The 19,672-nt window shown below is 53.7% G+C and overlaps 6 protein-coding genes across 6 annotated transcripts; 2 read left to right on the top strand and 4 right to left on the bottom strand.

The window, feature by feature from the left end:
* Window positions 1-273: 273 nt before the first annotated feature.
* On the bottom strand, window positions 274-1,250 carry N7458_005542 (uncharacterized protein; the record flags this gene model as incomplete). Its single annotated transcript, XM_056908924.1, has 2 exons — window positions 274-606; window positions 708-1,250. 2 exons carry the CDS (start codon window positions 1,248-1,250, stop codon window positions 274-276), a joined length of 876 nt encoding a protein of 291 aa, XP_056767542.1.
* Window positions 1,251-1,567: 317 nt separating this feature from the next.
* On the bottom strand, window positions 1,568-3,755 carry N7458_005541 (uncharacterized protein; the record flags this gene model as incomplete). Its single annotated transcript, XM_056908923.1, has 9 exons — window positions 1,568-1,707; window positions 1,765-1,918; window positions 1,991-2,439; window positions 2,574-2,625; window positions 2,699-2,836; window positions 2,906-2,999; window positions 3,059-3,066; window positions 3,192-3,244; window positions 3,353-3,755. 9 exons carry the CDS (start codon window positions 3,753-3,755, stop codon window positions 1,568-1,570), a joined length of 1,491 nt encoding a protein of 496 aa, XP_056767541.1.
* Window positions 3,756-6,154: 2,399 nt separating this feature from the next.
* N7458_005540 (SLM1 family PH domain-containing protein) lies at window positions 6,155-8,795 on the bottom strand (the record flags this gene model as incomplete). The annotated part of the gene is made up of 3 exons (XM_056908922.1): window positions 6,155-7,639; window positions 7,706-8,193; window positions 8,267-8,795. The coding sequence occupies 3 exons, from the start codon at window positions 8,793-8,795 to the stop codon at window positions 6,155-6,157; spliced, it is 2,502 nt and encodes an 833-aa protein (XP_056767540.1).
* A 2,464-nt stretch (window positions 8,796-11,259) lies between these two features.
* Window positions 11,260-12,141, bottom strand: N7458_005539 (Tim17/Tim22/Tim23/Pmp24 family protein; the record flags this gene model as incomplete). Its single annotated transcript, XM_056908921.1, has 3 exons — window positions 11,260-11,354; window positions 11,434-11,820; window positions 11,883-12,141. 3 exons carry the CDS (start codon window positions 12,139-12,141, stop codon window positions 11,260-11,262), a joined length of 741 nt encoding a protein of 246 aa, XP_056767539.1.
* Window positions 12,142-12,575: 434 nt separating this feature from the next.
* N7458_005538 (ubiquitin-specific protease UBP2) lies at window positions 12,576-16,917 on the top strand (the record flags this gene model as incomplete). Its single annotated transcript, XM_056908920.1, has 8 exons — window positions 12,576-12,597; window positions 12,686-13,446; window positions 13,511-13,818; window positions 13,895-14,922; window positions 14,981-15,632; window positions 15,686-16,106; window positions 16,162-16,318; window positions 16,379-16,917. The coding sequence occupies 8 exons, from the start codon at window positions 12,576-12,578 to the stop codon at window positions 16,915-16,917; spliced, it is 3,888 nt and encodes a 1,295-aa protein (XP_056767538.1).
* Window positions 16,918-17,862: 945 nt separating this feature from the next.
* Window positions 17,863-19,484, top strand: N7458_005537 (3-oxoacid CoA-transferase; the record flags this gene model as incomplete). Its single annotated transcript, XM_056908919.1, has 2 exons — window positions 17,863-17,925; window positions 17,991-19,484. 2 exons carry the CDS (start codon window positions 17,863-17,865, stop codon window positions 19,482-19,484), a joined length of 1,557 nt encoding a protein of 518 aa, XP_056767537.1.
* Window positions 19,485-19,672: the final 188 nt, after the last annotated feature.

The raw sequence follows: 19,672 nt of genomic DNA, 5'->3' as shown, positions 1-19,672 counted from the left end.
GTATCTTGGACCGAAGGAAGAAAGTAGAGGCTTGTTCGCTAGACGCTGTCCAAAGAATAGAAATAATAGAATACAAGCACCGGGAGATCGATCCATCCATGTCCTCGTCCATCCAAATGCTGAAAGCATTCCAAATCGAGCTGGACAAAAGAGCCCTAAAGCATCAAAGATCCACCAAGCAAGATAGATCAGGACACCAAAACAAGGACAAGGACGCGCATCCCATCCGCCTCAGCCAGACCTAAAAATACAATTCCTCTCTCCCCATCGACCCTAAATCTTCAACCCCCAACTCCTCCCAACCCCAACAGCCGTACTCCCCCAAAACCCAACCCAAGACCCCACCCCCTCAACCTTCCCCCTCAAAACCTCCTTATCCTCAAACCGGCGCCGCACAAACGCCTCCGTCTCGAGCAGATCAGGCGTCGGATCCCGCGTCATGACTACCTCAGCGCTGGCGTAGATCGCGGCAACTGCCATCCGGCGCGCGTACCAGGTCGAGTCGACGGCAGTGTCGCCTGCTAGGGTGAGGATATCGTTGGATATGGCGTGGAGTTCGAGGAGGGAGAGGGGGATGTTGCCTAGGAGGGACATTTGGGCGAGGGCCTGGGTGGGATGGTGTTAGTACCAATAGAAACGAAAAAAAAGAACGAAAGACAAGGATTGAAAGGAAGGGTAGAGAGAGCGAGAGAGAGGTTTAGACGTACATCCTGCCAAACCCCCTTAACATCAACATTCATCTTCAACCTCTCCACCACCAAAACCCTAAGCTTTTCCTCCACACTCAACCCCTCCGCAGCACCAGCACCCTCCCCAAAAACATCCCCCGCCTCAACCCTCCCCCTCAACAACCCCCTCCGACTGGCCAACCAAAAAAGCACCAGATCAAACGCGCCCCTCGGCAAAAGCTGCACCGAGACATCGAGGAAGCCCGCGTCGCGGGCACCCCGGGTTAACGCGGCGCTTGTGAAACCGTGGGTTGGGATGTGTGGGAGGGAGGCGGTTAGGATGGCGGTTTGGCTGTTTGTGTATTCGTGGGTGGGTGGGCGGGGGTGGAGGGTTGAGTGGTAGGGGCGGATTGAGGTGAGGGGCGTGGGTTTGGAGGTTTGGATTTGGATTTGGATAGTGGTTCTGGTTGATGGAGATGAGGATGGTCGGTGGTGGATTGTGTGGAAAGGGCGGGTTGTGCGGATGGATTGGATAGAAGAGATGGTCCTTCGAGGAACGGGGAGGCGTTGAAGGGATACCATTGCGAGAATGGAGGTTGTAAGTTGTCAATTGGAGTGGTGTGGTTAAGAAGAAGTTACGGGAGATTGGGAAAAAGTGGAGAAAAAGTAAAGTTGCGATTGTCTGGCGGATCTTCTGCACGTGCAAACTACAAAAAGCACAGACGTTTTTTTTCCATTCTAAGGCAGATCGACAATACCCTTTGGACACAAGGGAAACATGACGGGAATAAGGGAATCATGGCGAAAAGCAACAAAAGAAGAAGGAGAGAAGAGAAGAAAGAATAATCCCAAACAGAAACAGTAAAGAGGCCCAAGTGTTAGAGGGCCAAGACAACAGATTACATGATCTGGTCCTGGGTAATGACGTCCGTGGGCTCAGCTCCCTCCATCATCTCGCCAGGTGCGCCGCCATCATTCAGATACTTGACAAAAGTAATTCCGAGAGGACGGCCGCCATACTGGTAGCCAGTGAACTTGGCTAGACAAAAAAGTTAGTACAAGACGACCATGCAAGTAGACAAGCGCAACAACTCACCAATCGCGGTCTCTGCAGTGTCAGGGCTATCAAATTCAACCACACCAGTACCGCGGGAGCGGCCATTGGGCTCGTACTGAATCTCAGCCCGATCAACCTTGCCAATCGTCGAGAACAGATCAATCAGGTCCTCATTGCAGGTAGACCAGGGCAGCTATTATCCGAGTCAGCAATTCATCCCAAACATCAACCCTCAGATGTAAACACATCCCCGAAGAAAACTTACGTTGCGAACGTAGATAACACCGCTCTTCTCGCCGCCAGAGGTCGCAAAGTCAGTGAATGCGTTCGGGGGCACCGAAGCAACGGGATTCTCGAAGCCACCGCCGCCTCCGCCGCCGCCAAAGCCGCCTGGAGCACCGCCAGCGAATCCACCACGGCCGCCGAAACCACCGCCAAATCCACCGCGTCCACCAAAGCCGCCACGGCCTCCAGGGAAACCACCGCGACCGCCGAAACCACCGCCGAAGCCACCACGGCCACCAAAGCCGGGGCCACCGCCAGCGAAACGGTCCTCTCGAACTTCCAGAGGACGGCCCTGCCATTCGTAGCCGTTGAACTGGGCAATAGCGTTGCGCGCATCTTCCGGAGACTCAAAAGCAACGATACCGGAGCCCTTGGGGCGACCGGTCGGGTCGGTGTGCACATCGGCACGGATAACGGCACCCTGCTGGGCTGTAAAGGAAGTTCAAGTCAATTCGCCAAACGCCAAACGCTCACAAAAGGGAAAACCCAAAGAAGAACGGAGAGGAGAACAATGACTCGGAAGGACCTGTCAATTGATCCCCCCAAGCAGTTGCTTCACTTACCAGCTTGGCGGAACAGATCCTTCAAGTCTTGCCAGCCCACATTGAACGGAAGCTAATGGGATTCTGTCAATACGATCCTGGCTCACAGCAAAATCTTAGCATCACAAGGGGGGAACATTGGGGACTACAAACGTTCGACACATAGAGTTGACGGCCACCACCACCGGGGGGCCGCCAAATCCACCACCGAAGCCACCGCGGCCACCACCGCCAAAGTCGCCGCGGGGAGGACCACCGATGAAACGAGGCTCGGCCTCACGATCCTGCAATTGAAAACAATCAGTTTTTGCCCGTCCATCCTCAATCTCTCCAAAAGTATGGTATCGACGTACTTCGCGGACGTAAACGAGGCGGCCCATCAGATTTTGGTTGCTGAGCGAGTTGACTGCGTTTTGCGCTTGCTCCCTCGTAGCGTATTCCACAATCCTGTTTCCAGAGTTAGTCACCACGCTTCTGAAAGAAATTCCCCTGTGCAAAAGACGTACCCGCATCCCTACAGTGTCCGGATAACCAGGCCCAGCCCGTCAACCCAACAGTCCATGCAATGAAACCAGAAACAAAACCACGAGAAATCAGGGAGTAGAAAAGGAACCAGCCACTCTACGTATTGGCGCCCACCTTCGACATTCCATTCGGAAGAAGTAAAACATCGGCAAAGAGAACCTCTCCAGCTGTTCGAGGGGAAAACCCGAGATCATCGGTCAGCCATTATCCTGATATCACGTGGCGGATCGACGCCAATATCACCCACGACCATCGCGCGCTCCATCATTGCTTACCCTGTCGCATAAAATCTTTCAAGTGGTGCCATTTCACATCGTATGAAAGGTTGCCCACATAGACGCGGCGGTCTTGTTGGGACGAGTCGCGGACGGATTGCATCATATTTTCTTTGGCGGCAGAACGATCCTCAAAGTTTCGACCCGGCGGGTAGCTACTGCGTCCACCGTAGGGAGAGCCCGAGGGTGCAGCGGCAGCAGAATTACTCAACGGAGAACGAGAACGGCGCTCGCGATCACTGCGACGGTAATCGTCACGGCTGCGAGAGCGACTGCGCGGCGAATACGAGCGACGATTGCGTCGGGGACTGCGAGAAGGACGACGACGGGGCGAACGAGACCTCTCACGCTGCTGGATACGGTCAGAGTCGGGATAATGGTGATCGGGGTATTGAGAAGACATGGTGACGGAGGGAGGAAGAGAAGAGGGGAATAGGATCGCGCGAGCGAGAATGACGAATAACGGAAAAGGGGAAGAAAGTGATGGCCAAACACCAGGGTGAGTGGGGGGAAGAAGCAATGGTATGTCTTGGATGGGAATTGAGGCGCAGCCGAGACAAGAGAGCACAGCAGAGGGACCCGGGGAGAAGAAGACCGCGCGAGATCGGGGTGGAGGAGGAGGACCGGTCATGTGACCATGCCTGTATGAGCTGAGGGCCCCAATTCGAGGACCCCCGGAGACAGCGCTTGGGGCGGGCCACTGCGTTTCGCGGTTTGTGCGCACAGAACACAGGGAGGGGAGTGTAGGATGTTTGCAGAATCCAGGGAGATCAAACGAAGCGCAATTCATCTCCGTCCCCCTCTGATGATTTCCCTGGTCCAGGCGACGATGCGGCGCAAACTGGGTCGTGGATCTGGACTTGGGGAGGTATCCGGCCCCGCACTGACCACGATAGTGGACAACGGGTCGCGCCCAGCGTCGCGCATTCCGCGATAGCGTGGGCCACGACGGACGTGTAGGAAAAAGAAGATAAGGAAGTTGTAGTTACTCACTTGATACGGTCGATAGACGTCCGCTGTTGGAGGAAAAGAAATAGAAAGGGAGGATTAGCCGAACAGGACTAGAACAGGTTAAGGGAGGGGGAAAGGGAAGAGGAAGGGAAGAAGGAGGAGGTGCAGGAGGAGGGGGATGGTCAGAAAGACGAAAGGGCCAGTGTTTGGTTGGGAGGGGGACGAGCGGTGATTGGAGGGAGGGAGGAAGGGGAAGGGAGGGGGAAGCAGCTGAGAATGACCGAATAATGTATGAAGGACCAGGCCAGACACTCGGGACAGGACAGAAAGCAACGGGGTAAACTGGGCTGGACACGAGTACTGCCCGTGTATTTGACGCCCGCATATACTGCTGACCGGGCCCAGTGAGACAGGACGGGGGGGGGGGGGGGAAACACCTACCCATACTTTCAAGCTCGGTGGTGGTACAAGGATAAGGTCGTGGATCGAGGGTGGTGGAGAGGAGAAGGAAGAAGGAGAAGCAGAAGAGGGAGGAGATTCCCGGAGGGGAGGCGAAGGAGAAGAAGAAGGAAGAGAGTGGTGGTGGATGAGGTGGACGGAAAGACGGGGTTGAGGTTGTTTGGGGGTGTTGTGTCGTGTTTGGGAATTTGGCAGTTTGGCAGTTGACCGGGTCAGTGGGTTTGGTTTCTGATACTCGACCCGTCCGATTTAGCCCCCACCGCCCGAGGCACGGCCAGGTTGAGTTCTACGGAGGAAATGATCGTAGTACCTAGCTAGACCTTCCACTACAACCGGATAATCCTACAGAAAGAGCACGAATAAAGTATAGACAGAATATCAGATAGTAAGTAGATAATTAGATCACTACCGTCAAAGCTGCCTATCTGCATAACTCCAAGTATCTCTCAAGCACTCTCCAGGCCTCTCGGGCAATCACAGACGATATCTAACACCCGAGATATACTCCCGTCATCATCACCAGACGATAGCCCTTCCTAGCAGTCACCAGTAGATACCGTCAAGTATGCATACGGTAAACCAGGACTCCATACTTACTGTACATATCGATACGCCACTTGTGAAATGTACTGTACACAATCCAGCCCTGCACGGTCTAGCCACCCCGGGTCACCCATCCTGCAGCCAGCCACTGGTCTAGGCCTGGGATCAGTCCAGGGGTACAACAGCATATACATACACACACACACAATCAAGCATGAGAGTCAACCTGATTATTACTACACAATTCATCCGAGGTCCAGTGGACTACTCCAATCCTGCAGCGAATAATCCCATCAAATGACATATACAGTACAGGTGAAGATTAGACTAAAAGCTCTACCCTCATGCAATATACATCTATGAGATCACACCAAATCGTTTTCATTTCTTCACTCTAGAAAAAAACAGGAAATAAAAACATGCCAAAAAGATCACAGATCGAGAAAATAGAAACGAATGCATGGATGCGCCGCATCCCGGGGGAATCACGAATCGAAAGAGACCCGGTAACCGAGCGCCTGCAACACCCGGAACGAACGCCTGCGACGGGGGAGGATCTGGATCTGGATCTATAGCTTTGGAGCGGGTACGTAGAGGAATACTATGGCAGAGAGATATCCTCGACAGAAACGAATGAACCAAAACGCCTAAATGGGAACCTAGGACGCATTGGAGTGTAGGGTAGTGGCAATAATCGTGGTGTTGGGGGAATTGATACATGTACAAGTGGGACACTCTGGTCCCAAAAGGCGGGGAGGACATGAAAAAAAGACATACAGGAAATGAAGATAGAAACAAATGAAAAGAGAAGAAAAAATCAAATGAAAGGGAGAAAGGAAACGATTGATATCATGCGGCCACATTGTTGGTGGGTGGGTAGCGACCAGGGATCTTCATGTCGATAGCCGTGACGCTGTCCTGCTTGGGCAGGCTCAAGTCTGGGCCCGTTTTGGCACTGCCGGCGGCGCCGGCTACTGCGTACCCATCCTCGTAGTTCTTGGAGGGCATGGAGCCACTAGCCACGGCAGTGCCGTTCTTCATGAACTCGGGCGCTTCGTCGACGGACGTGGCCAGCGTGTTATTGGTGTAGTCGGTGCCGTTGGTATTGGTCGGCACCGTAGACACGCTCTCCCGACGAGCAACCTGCGGCGGCGCGGAAGATTCACGGCGGTCTGCACCCTCTACGACCCCAGGCATGGCCACCACGGAGTTGTGGTCTCCGTCCGAACGGATCTCGCGAGCATCTGCATTTGCCGCTTCAGCCAGCTGGCTCTTCTTCTGCAGGGCTACTATGGCGGTAGGTCCCATCCAGTCTCCGTAGTAGCTGTCATGGCGACTCATCCGGGACCGAGAGTGGTCCACCTTGATTGAGCCGTCATCATTGGTTGGTTGTGGAGATGCGGTGCCCGATTCGCGACCGCCGTAATACCGCGAGGGACCTGCGGCTCCAGTACCGTCTGGAAGAGCGCTAGCGGCAGCGATCATCTCCCTGCCGGCAGAGCTGTCACCGCTGGATGGGGACAGCGGCGCTTGGAGATGCCGATCGATCTGGACGTCACTCGGGAAGGCCCCGCCGGGCTGGCGGGTGGCTGAGGTGGGCCGTTCCTGGCCCAGAACCACGGACTCGGCGGAGTACGGGGTCCGATCAGCCTCGTCATCCTCCATCACCTCGCTGCTGACCGAGCGACCGCTCACACTACGAACGTGTCGCCGCACAAATGCATTGCGTGCTTCGCCCGTCTTGTTGCTGAGACTTTCAATGTCCTCATACCAGGACATCATGGTTTCGTGGGACTCGGCACGGAACACCCACGAGTGACCGCGGTGCATGGCACCGGTCTGTCGGCCCTTCAACATGAACTTGTGGGAGCTAGAGTCTTCCTGCGAATGGGAGCCCAGCTTTTGCTCTGGCAGATAAAGTGACATGACGGGAGTCTGCCACGCTACACGGTCGGCCGACTTGAATTCGTGTAGATGCGTCGGCGACAGCACGTACCAACCAGGAGTATAACTCTTCAGGTACTTGCTCTTGCGTTCCAGCATCCCCGCGCGCACCTCTGCTGCCGCCGGGTGATCCTTGCCGTCGTACGTGATGTTCTCCACATTGCGCAGCGGGATGCGCGGGTCTACGAGTTCGTCAGTGCCGGCGACAAAGGCATTCCACTCGTGATCTTGTGGCATCGAAATCGGTCCCGCACGCAGCTTCTCCACCGTATCATAAGCCTCATCAGCTTCCCTCTTAAGGATACTGGCATAGGCATTGTAGGCCTTTTGGATCTCGCTGACGACGATCGATTCGAGTTCCCGACCGGAGTTTTCCAGATTCAAGTACGCCTGTAACGGAAAAGGGTAAAAATGTTAGCTCATATCATTCCAATCACTGAGTAGGAGGCAACAAACCCGATGAAGATAGTTTTCCTCCTCGATCTGCTTTTCCACCTGTCGCTCGACATTCAGGCGCATCAAGAAGGGATCGCCCTTGCCGGAGGTCGCAGAGGGATCGTTGTCCACCAGGCCCAGCGACTCATGAAGATTGCGCACCGCCTTGCGGGTGCCATCAAGTTCCTTTTCCACGGTGGTCTTGAAGTCGCCCGAGAGACTCTTGATCTCCTTGGTCTTCTTCTGGAGATCGCTTCGGAGACCCGTCAACTGACTGATTACCTCAATCTCCACCTCCACGGCCTTGTTGGCCTCAGTGTATCCCTGACGCTGGAAATGCTGGAGAATCTCGGTCGCATCGGCAAGGCCACCAGATTGTAGGAACGCCGGGGGGACAGTTTGGTTGTTCGTCACATGAGAGGCGGAGAGGAAGAGCTTCGATCTGGTTTCGTAGGACTTTTGTACTTCCTTGAAGAAGATGATCAGATCCTTCAGAATCTTGCGCCATGCTACGGAGGAAGGGGACGTGTCAGTAAACTTCAGCTATCCAAGAGAAAGCATTGTCCAGCTGCAAGAACGTACCTTGAAAGCGGTTCGCCAACACCTCCGTCGGGTTGCCAGTAGTCGGGATAGGAACCGTGAATGCGCTGTTCACATCCTCCACGCCGTCCGAGTGATATTTCTCTCGGTCGCCCAAGCTGAGGCTTCGCACACTGCCCGCGCTCGTGGAGCGCCGACTCCCATTGCGTCGTAAACTGGATTTCTTGCTCAGGGAGGCCTTCTTCTGGAGTGTGCCTGAGCGCGACGGGCCCGGGGACATGAGTGAGGCTGAGCGCTGTACTCCAGCACCGCCTCCAGAGGGACCATCAATCAAGACCGAGCTGCGACGACTGGGCGTGTCAAAGTCCTCCTTGAAGCGCGGGTTATGGGCGAGTTGGGACGACTGGTCGAGGTTACCGTAGCGGAAGGCCGAGCCGTTGCCGGCAAAGGAGTTGGGTCGCGACGAGGAACGGCCGGTGCTATACCCGCGGATCAGGGCCCCCGTCTCGTTTGGGTGCGGGATTGGGTATGCATCCTGCACGGGGGTCTGTGGCCGCGCGGCCATCGCCATGACGGGAACGTGGTAAATGGGGAAATGAGAGGTCGAGGATGTCGGAGATGCAGACCGGAGTTTGGGGAGATCAACAGGAGTGACGGGGGTGAATGGAAAAGGGGAGAGTAGGAGATCTTGGTGGTGGAAAGTGAGAATCAAAAGATTCAAGCAAGGGGAATAATGAGTCTTGGATGAAGCCTGGTCCTCGGAGGTTTTTTTTTTAGGCCGTTGGCTTTGCCCTGAGGAAGAGGGGGATTTCTGGTTACCCAGCGACCGGCGAGGCTTGGGGCCTGGGCTCTTTTGCGGGGAGTTCGTCGAACAGGCTTGACGACGGGAGATCAATTTCGCTCGCCCCACAGGACTATCGACGGCGCCGAACTGCAGAATAGGGAGAGAGAGAGAAAAGGGGGGGGTTAAGGTAAGAAGGGGAATTGAGGAAAGACGTGAGATATGAATTGTTGGAATTGTCCCAAGAGCACAAAAAAGAGTAGTCTCCGGGGATCGATCGCATAGTATGAAAGATGGTGTGGGAATGACGTCTACGAGGAGAGGGATGCGATCGAGTGATGACGACCAGGAAACCCAATACACAAATGGACCCCCTCCTCCTAACTCGCCCCGTTGTACAGTGGCGTTCCGTAAGTTTGAACACCCGGACAAGTTCAACCCCCTCTCATCAGCTATACATTAAAAGGCAAGTTGAATAAAACTGCCGGGAATATCTAGAAAGAGGCTTCAAAAGATATTCAGAAAGATCTGATAGAAATGTAAAGTCGCAGCATATTTAGATGGTCTTTTCGCTTGGTCTCTTGTTTCAGACTTTTGAACGGCCGTTGTATAAACGGGAGAGTACCCAGTTTACAGTCACTACTGTGGCACCCAGTTACAATGAGTGACTACAATACTCCAATACGACTCCTTGGTGGACTTCCGTTCATCCACCAGTTGGTCCTGCTTTTCGGGATGCCCGGCTCAGATTGAGGGGAAAGATGCACCACCTGAAAGTTAATTCGCATTAATCACGATGGTTGACGTCGAGGACCTACACTGGCGGAAATCATGACCGAACGGGCCAAGATGTTCGAACTCTCTGGTCTCCTCTGGCACTGCGGGTTCCGCAGGACTATGGAAGAAGGGGAGAACCCCCCATTCAGAGATTTTGTCTCCAGTCAAGACGCCCTATGAAGTATTCCGGATACTTCATGAGGTTGTCTAAGCCCACGGGCAAGTTAATATTTGTCTGCCTGGATGGTCAACGTGGCTGACGAAGGTGGCTCCGCCATGCCGAGGCGCTGGGGTGCTGTTGGCCCTGCAAAGGTCCCCTCTGGAAGGATAAAAAGAAGGGTGCCACAGCCAAATGGGCTTGCTTCATGCGAGCATGATCCACGCGATCTGAGGCTCAGCCCCGTCCGAGGCCCGTCAACTTGTACGGAGTAGAAAAGGTTGAAAAGGGGGGATTTACTCTCCCCTCCCCTGATCTGCCCTGTGAATAGTGCATGACGTCGAGGGTCCAACGCTGTCGGCACTCGAGGGAACAGTTTCGAAGCTTGCTCGAAAAACGTGGTTTGCCCCTTGCGGAGGACATGAGCTCCGTACCGATGCAGCCCGATACTTCCGACGGCCTGATGATGCAGGTCAACTTTGCGACGCTTGCCACAACTCCTGTAGTACTGTAGTTGTGTTCGTTCTGCGGAAGGATCACTGGACCCCAGTACTTGAGAGACACCCGGCAGTTGCATCGAGATAAGTTTGTCACAGTACATAGCAACCGGGTGAGCTTCGAGTTTATTTGAGTCAATCAATGCCATATCTGTATCTGTCGGTGTCCTGGAGTTTGCTCTGTGGACCTTCCTGTCCGGTGGCTTGTCAGTGACAAATCTGCGATATCAAGATCGACGTAATCCATAGGAAAGGTCATCGTCGGATAAGATCATGATTGGAAAATTCCAGTTTCGACTGTCCTGGAGAAATTCAGAGTTTCCAGAGCGGTGATCATGAGCGAAGCTGTCTGGCTGCAGCTATGCGGTAGAATCATAATGGCTCTGAAGTGTGTTGAGGTGAGTTTGATATGGCTCCGTCATCATTGGCCGCCTTGCACATCATCCCCCTCCACAACTCCACGAACCCCAAAGTCGATCGCAGAAGCCGCCCACACGAGGAGTGGCTATTTGATATCCACGAAAGGATCGGACCTATGAGACATTCGCAAATTCTAGTCAGGTTCATCCAATGGATCCAATCCCACCAGAATGGCTGTCTAATGACCTGAGCTGGGTGCACGGCCAAACCCCTCCCTCCCTACCCACACAGACGTACAAATAGGTCTACGTCACTCAGATTCACGAATAAGAAATTGGTTTCGGATTGATTTATCCTGCATGCTAAGGCAACATGATGAAAAGTGGGTAATTTACACAACGAGACTGGGATAGAAGGAGGCAGGGCGGGATCAAGAATATCGGAGGAAAAAGGGAATAGGCTTTTATGATGCGGGGACTGGGGATCTGGGGACCTCAATGCCATATGCCTCCTTGATCCGCTCTGCACGGCGCTCCTCGTAGCCGGGGGCGTAGATGCCTGTCAGAATGCCATTAGTATTGCTCAATGCGGGACTCCCACAGAACGAGGGGTCAAAAAGGCATTGGTGAAAACGTACCGCGTCCCTCACCCAATTCAGCAAAGGTCTGCTCGGCGGGAGTCTGGAAAGCTTTGCGCAGCTTCGTCCGGCGGTCGAACTCATCCTCAGTCTTGTCCTTGCTGTATCCGAACAGGGAGCCACCGGTGTAGTCGAACGCGAACATGCCGGTGGAGAGGGCCACACCGTAACCCAGAACGGCGGGGAGGGAGCGGGCTGGAGAAGCGTCAGTATGCCACCGGTCCAGACCAATTGCGTTCCTATCATCTATGCGTGCTTGTGACTGACCTCGGAGACCCAGAATCGCACCAGAGAAGAAACCACCGATGGCAGTGTTCACAGGGTCCTGCTTCTCGCGCAGGTTGGCCGAGGCGGTCTTGGCGAACTCGTAGGTACCACCCATTGCGGCTAGACGAGCGGTCATGTTAGCATTGGCCGACCCAGAAACCCATTCGACAGGGACTTCGTACCGAGGATAGTGATGGTGCTACCGCTGCGCATGAAGATACCCAGCGGGCCGACGTTCTGCCTCACCAGGGTGTTCTGCACCGCCGAGGCAAAGAGACCAACACTACCAGTTAGCATGGTGGTCTTGACGGCTGCTGAGACAGCATCCTGGGGGTGGTAGTGGTGGTCCTCTTCGTGGTTCGCCATGGTATCGCGGGGAGGGATGAGCTGCGACTTGGAGGCGGACGGAGGTGTGGTCGAGCTGGGATTTCGGGACTCCATTTTGCTGCACTTGACCGCCTTGTACACCGCCCTATTGATATGGCAATCAACCCATGAAGCTCTAACGGCTGTTCTGTTTCGAAAGAGTCACAATAACACGTCCCAATTTTATTTTTCGAAATCACGTTGCGTTTGCATCTTGATAGATCCTTTCTGCTTGATTCAGGCCTGCAAATCTCCATCCATCAAGGCTGCAGCTGTGTCTCCTTCAACAACGGGTGCAAGCTTACCGCCCACTGCTACCCAGCGTGGTGGGCTCCCCGCTGTCTCTCCGCCAGCCCGTCCCCTTCCACGAAACACCGTTCCATCGCGGGGGCCCAAAAGTATTTCCTGGGTCCGCATGGGTGATTTGCATTTGGGAGTGCCCAGGTTTGCTCCATAAGAAAAGGGGAAAGCTTTGAGTCGCGCGGCGCTGCGTCAATAGATCCGTCGTCATGGTGCCTCCACAGCGGCCAGGTGAGCAACTATAACATGAAGGAATCCTTCTTTCGACCTCATCATTGTAGATAAGTCTGCTGACAAGTTATCCCGCTGCAATGTATAGGCAAGACAGCTCCCCGCTTGGCGGAAGACATCCGGCTATACGATCCTGCACACCTGCCGGGTACTGGCCTCAACCTGCTTTCACAGGTCCCACCAGTACACCCAGAGGATGGCGACAAGACCTCCGACTTCGTCTCGCCTCATGCTTGTCAACACACATATGTGACAAAGGAGAATCAAACATACCTGGCAAAGGCTGAGCAGAGACGGAGACCGGGAACATCGTCCAAGCTATCAGCTGTCTGCTCGAAATGTCGCTACCACTTACAGGTGGTAGTCAGTCACACCACAAGTGGCAATGCATTTGCTGTAGCCAAGATTTCAGAGCATTTGCACCATTTTGTGTACAAATCGGGCCGACAGCAGGGTAGTCGAATGGCGGAAGAGGTGACGGATAAAGGGCAGGTGGTTGAGACATACCACTATCAGTGCTCTCATCTTTCCTGCTCGGCGATGGTCTCACTCCGGATTCTGTCGCCTCTTATTACTCCGCAGTTTCTAGAGCTGTTGAGCGATCCAGAATTGATTCGCGAGCGTGCAGAAGAGGCAATCGCAGCACAACCAGAGCGGCTTGAGGGCATGGCCATTCCCGCGCCCATTACTGTCCTAGATAACCTGCGCCTCTATCTTCATAATGCTCTTCATAGCCACGAGCGGAGTAAGGCGATCTCGTCCGCCAATAAGAGGTTCATGCTATCATTTGGACTGGAGGGAACTGCGTGTAAAGACGTGTTGGAGTTCTTGGGGTTTGTCTACGACGCTGTCAGTGCTTTCAATATTCTTATATATCCTGTCATATTGCCTCTTTCACTAACTTTTCTGATAGGATGCTGGTAGCTGGCAACCGCCATCCCCTAACCCCTGGTCGATGCAGCCTTACCAGGACACCGAGCCGATTTTTCTCGACGACATAATCCAGGAACTACTCTGTTTGCTTCACCAGCGACCCACTTCCGAGAAGAGGGGTGTCAATTTCCCTGCGCTTCCCTCCCTGTCGACGAATGACCTCTTCTACGCTCTGGATGCCATGGAGTGTTCGTTCTTGCCCCTGGAGACCTATGATACACCGAAGCTGATGCATGAATTAGACCCGAAATCTTCCCGCGCCCACGAATTTGCAATGCCGCCTGCTCCGTTAGTATCCCCAGTCTGCCTGGAACTGACCTGCGTTTGAGTGATGAATATCACTGACTATCTGCTTTTCTCCTAGGTTTTACGAGGATCTCGGCGCCACAGAGGATATGGCCGCCTCGGCGATTATTGAAGCATACGATCGACAAGTCTCAGTCGACCCGGGACGAGCTCCGCTGTATTTGCAATGCCTGAAAGCAATCGCTACTCTGCGCGGTGGGGAGGATTATGAGATAATCGAGCAGGCCGTCGCAGTTGCTTACTCGGAAGGAAAATACACGGATGATGATCTTGTTGACTCGTACAGGTACTTTGGGCTGTGGCATAACGACTACACCCTCACCGAAGACAACATCATTGGGAAGTTCTATGCTTACCTGAGTTCTACCTCGCCGGAGAAAGAGAATGAGTCCCGCCAGCACTTGTGGCGGATAGGTGCCAGCAGAGGCAGTGACCGTATCAAGGCCGTGTCAGAAGACCGAGTTTCCACTGTTGAGCAAGCCCAGGTATTTTTGGGTGTCGAAGACAACACTCCAGACGACTTCATCATCACCATGTACACTGCAAAGCTGAACGACAATCCCTCGTGCAAAGACCTCGCCGTTCGCGCTCTCAAGCTCATCGCGGAGAGCCGCAAGTCCAATATGCTAGAGCACTACATTGCCACTGGGGAGACTATTGCAGGAGAAATGGATATCGGGGACGCCTACCGCTTACTCCAGATTCCAGATCGCACCGCCGACGACGGCGCTATCATGGCAGCCTACACGATCTGCATCGATGAAAACCCAGGCCAAGCCGACATCTACAACCGCGCTTTGTCGATCATTGCTAAGAACATGGATAGCCCGATGTTGCGTAACATGGCTGGAATCTCGAGTGAGCCAGATCGCAACCTGGTGGAATGGCCTGTCGGCCTGCAAAACATCGGCAACACCTGCTATCTAAACAGCCTTCTCCAGTTCTATTTTTCGGTCCGTCCATTCCGCGACATGGTCATGCATTTCGAGAAGCACCAAATGGACGTGAACGACGAATCAATCATGGCTCAAAAGCAGGTTGGGTCCCGTAAAGTGGCCAAGAAAGAAGTAGAGCGGTCACTCAAATGTAAGTTTCCTGATTTCGGCCTGTCAAAAGTCTTGAAATGAAAGCTAATTATTTGCAGTCCTTAGTGAACTCCGGAGTCTGTTTGACAGTATGATCACGTCGGCACAGTCTTCAGTAACTCCTGGGCAAGAGCTGGCACGTTTGACCTTGATCAGTCCGGGAGGGGAAGCTGCCATCCGTCGGAGATCAACCATCTCAAAATCTCAGAGCCTCGGTGACGTCGATGGAAGACCCATTCTGGGACCTCTCGGACCTCCTCTCACTATTGCTGAAGAGCGAACTGAAGAGCAAACAGCTCCGGAAAACGGAACACCGCTCTCGAAAGCCTCTAATCCCAGTGATATTGGCAGTGATGCCACACTCGTGTCAGAAGCGATTCCTAATGCGGAATCTGCGCTTCCGGCCGAAAACAAAGACGACGAGGATAGAAAAGGTGGCCCGCTTTCGCCACCAACATCAGAACCCGATGGGGATGCATTCGAGACCGTCGGCGCCACCCCACTGCATCCCGAGGCCCCTAACCACCCGCCACCGGTACCCCCACGTCCGATCCCGGAAGTGGATCGTCAAAAGCAGTTGATTGAAGAAGTCGAGATTGGTGCCCAGCAGGATGTCACCGAAGTGATCAACAACGTCCTTTTCCAGAGTCAGTGTGCCATCAAGCCGCTGAGAATCGACAGCGACGGGGAACAGGTCGATCAAATCAAGGAGTGGGTAAACCCTGAACTTCCAAATACCTATGTCGTTCACTGACATCTGCCAGCTTGTTTTATGGTCGAACCCGGTCTTACATCACCACCGCAGGAGGCACGCGATCCAAGGAGGAAAGATGGTGCGACATCAAGGTCGATGTGGCTGGCGGGTCGCGTGATATCTATGCAGCCATCGACGGTGCATTCGATGTGCAAAAGATCAGCGTTGAGAATGGAGAGGCCGAGCAGTACGGATCCATCACCAACATTCCTCCGATCTTGCAGATCCAGGTGCAACGCGTTCAGTTTGATCCCGTGAAGAAGAGCTCGTTCAAGTCAACGCACCACTTGGACTTGCTACAACTCATCTACCTTGACCGGTACATGGATACCACCAAGCCGGAAGTGATGAATCGCCGTCGTCAGTGTTGGGAATGGAAGAGTACCCTCAAGGCGCTTCAAGCTCGTCGAGCGGAACTGTTGCGAGAGCATGTACGATCGGCTTCACAAATCATCATTGAATTCCAGAAGCTAATGCAGTACATAGGATGATGACCTTCTCGAAATGACGGAACTCTTCAGTGGTACTAAAAAGGTGCTTGAGGATGTTGCTGCTATCGAAAGCGACGGCAACCTGGAGATCAAACCGGAGCTCCTCAATGAGCTCGACCAGCTTTCCCAGACCGTGCAGAGCGAGCTTCAGTGTAAGGACCCTACCGTCAATCAGCCTGGTTCCTTATAACCTGCTAAATTTTATTTCGCAGCCGTCGATCAAGAAATCCAGAACACTCAAGCCATGCTTTCCAACCAATTCTCCAGTTTCAGGAAACTTCCATACCGACTATACGCCGTCTTTGTGCATCACGGTTCCGTCTCTTTTGGTCACTACTGGATCTACATCCACGACTTCCGCAAGGATGTCTGGCGCAAGTACAATGACGAATATGTGACCGAGGTCCAGAACTTGGACGAAATCTTCAAGAATACTGAGACCAATAACCCACCTACCCCCTACTTCCTAGTCTACATTAACGACACCATGAAAGATCGCCTGGTTGATCCTGTCTCTCGCGACATCCCCGAATTCAAACCGAACGTGGAGACTGAAAACACCGAGCTACCAATAGCCATGGAGGATGTTCAGTCACCAGGGATTACTGAAGATGTCAACATGGACCCGCCATCCTACCAAGAAAGCTCGACAGACCATAACAACGATGGGTCCAAATCGCCCTGGCCTACAGCCGCTGAGGAGAAGCAGGCCTACATGAACGAACTCAAGAAAGATGATGCACAGTGGTAGTTCTCTGTACCGTTCGTTACGCGAGGACAGGAGACTACATCCCCCAACACGATTGTGTACGACTCTTCCCGAATGTTTCGATGCCGTGATGCCCCTCGGCGATTTCACGGCACTTCTATTCATCGCTATCCTATCCCACTTTCCCTCTCATTCCGTCATGACCGTGCTATGTCTTGTGATATTCTTGCATGTGCGAGAAGAATATTTTTTGTCAGTTGTACATAAACAGAAGATACCATGAATGACCGATCATGTTGATGATATTCCTCGGGATCTATTCCGTAATACCACCTGAGATGGTTTCTTGCGGTCCTCTAGAATAGTGTAGGTATGTGGTTGAATTTTGAGTTTATTGTCCAACGGTATGCCTTGGTGACACTGTAAAGTTTCAAAAACCGTCACTGTCCTATGGACTGGGTCAAAGTTGTCGATGTCAGTGACTTTGGACAGAACTCGAGGCTTGGTATGATGTGCTTCAGGCTTCCAGATGAGTCAGCCACCGGCGGCCCGCGGATCGGAATCGGATCGGCTGTCACTTCGGCTGCTGTTCTCAATATAATCTTTGCTCAAGATCGAATCAAAGTGATTGAAAATCAGATAAATATAGTGCTGAAAGTGACTCTTATAGTTTCCGACGGTTTAAACGTCCGTAAATGGCCTATCATAGCATATTTGAGGCGCCTAGGGAAATTGGAGAGGCAATGGAGCTTCCTGCGGGGAAATGTGGGAATGTCCGGGGAAGAGGGCAACACGAAGAACATCCGGCTTCTATTCCGCACCCACTGCCGCCGCCCGGGACTATAAGAGCAACCACCTGCCGGTATCGCATTTGCCATCCGCATTGTTGCTGTGTGCTTCCTGCTGGTCTTACATCCCCTCTTGCATTTCCGTCCTGCCTCTATTGCACCTACTATCCTCCAGCTATCCCAATCGCAGCAACTCGCCATGCCTTCTCAAGTAGCAACCTGCCTGCGCATGGCGCGGCAGTTCTCTGCTGATCCGGCCAAGGTACGTTTGGATCTTCTCCCCATAGCTACTCACGAAGAGACTGACGCCGTCGTGTACCCTTACAGCACCAGCGCTTCCTTGCTCGCACCTTCTCCAGCAGTGTTCGCCGCGCCGCGATCAACAAGGTCTTCGCCTCCGCCGAGGAGGCCACCAAGGACATGAAGTCCAACTCTACACTATTGGCCGGTGGTTTCGGACTCTGTGGTGTGCCCGACACCCTGATCAATGCTGTTCGAGCCAACTCTTCCATCCAAGGCCTGACCGTCGTCAGCAACAACGCCGGTGTCGACGGCTCCGGCCTCGGCCTGCTCCTGCAGTCCAAGCAGATCAAGAAGATGATTGCCAGCTACGTTGGCGAGAACAAGACCTTTGAGCGCATGTATCTTACTGGTGAGATTGAGCTCGAGCTCACCCCTCAAGGTACTCTCGCCGAGCGCTGCCGCTCCGGTGGTGCGGGTATCCCTGCGTTCTACACTCCCGCCGCCTTCGGCACCGTCGTTCAGACTGGTGATTTGCCTCTGCGCCACAACAACGACGGCACCGTCGCCTTGTACAGCCAGCCCCGCGACACAAAGGTGTTCGATGGCAAGAGCTATGTCATGGAGGAGGCGATCAAGGGTGATTATGCCTTCGTCAAGGTTTGGAAGGCTGATAAGCTGGGTAACTGCCAGTTCCGCTACGCCGCGGCCAACTTCAACGGTGCCATGGGCCGCAACGCCAAGATGACCATCGTTGAGGCCGAGCACATTGTTGAGCCTGGTGAGATTGAGCCCGCTGCGATCCACCTACCCGGTATCTACGTCAAGCGTGTGATCCAGAGCACCACGGAGAAGAAGATCGAGAAGTACACCTTCGCCAAGGAGGAGGGTGCCGATACCTCGGCGCTGGGCAAGGGTGACACCGCCAGCAAGCGTGAGCGCATTGTCCGTCGTGCCGCGAAGGAATTCAAGAACGGCATGTACGCCAACCTGGGTATTGGCATGCCTATGCTTGCTCCCAACTTCGTCGACTCCTCCGTCGAGGTAACCCTGCAATCTGAGAACGGTATCCTTGGTCTGGGTCCCTACCCCAAGCAGGGCGAGGAGGACCCTGATCTCATCAATGCCGGCAAAGAGACCGTCACTCTCAATCCCGGTGCCTCTGTCTTCGGCAGCGACGAGTCCTTCGGCATGATCCGCTCTGGCCGTATCGACCTGACCATTCTGGGCGCCATGCAGGTTAGTGCCAAGGGTGATCTAGCCAACTGGATGCTACCCGGTAAGATCAAGGGCTTCGGCGGTGCCATGGATCTCGTGTCCAACCCGTCCGCAACCAAGGTCGTCGTCACCATGGAGCACACCGATAAGAAGGGTAACCCCAAGATCGTCAAGCAGTGCGAGTTCCCTCTTACGGGACCCGCCTGTGTCAGCCGGATCATCACCGATCTCTGCGTGTTTGACGTTGATTTCACCGATGGTCTGACTCTGATTGAGATTGCTGATGGCGTGACCGTTGAGGAGGTCAAAGCCAAGACTGAGGCTCCGTTCAAGGTCGCCGATGATCTGAAGCCCATGCTGTAAAAAATTTTCGTACTTGTCACTGGTTTTTTGCATGTCTTTTCTTTTGGAAAGTTTTGATTCTCCCGGAGCGTGCATATTATATCAATTGGGTCATTGTATATAGCAAATTTCGTCGTCACTTGTGGAGTTACTCTACTATACTACATATGTACAGGCGAATTGACTCGGCGCTTGTCCACTATAACCTC

This window comes from Penicillium daleae, assembly GCF_028827525.1.
Source record: "Penicillium daleae strain IBT 16125 chromosome Unknown utg000005l_segment0_segment0, whole genome shotgun sequence".
Taxonomy (NCBI): Eukaryota; Fungi; Ascomycota; class Eurotiomycetes; order Eurotiales; family Aspergillaceae; genus Penicillium; species Penicillium daleae.
This window is presented reverse-complemented; position numbering and strand designations above follow the sequence as displayed.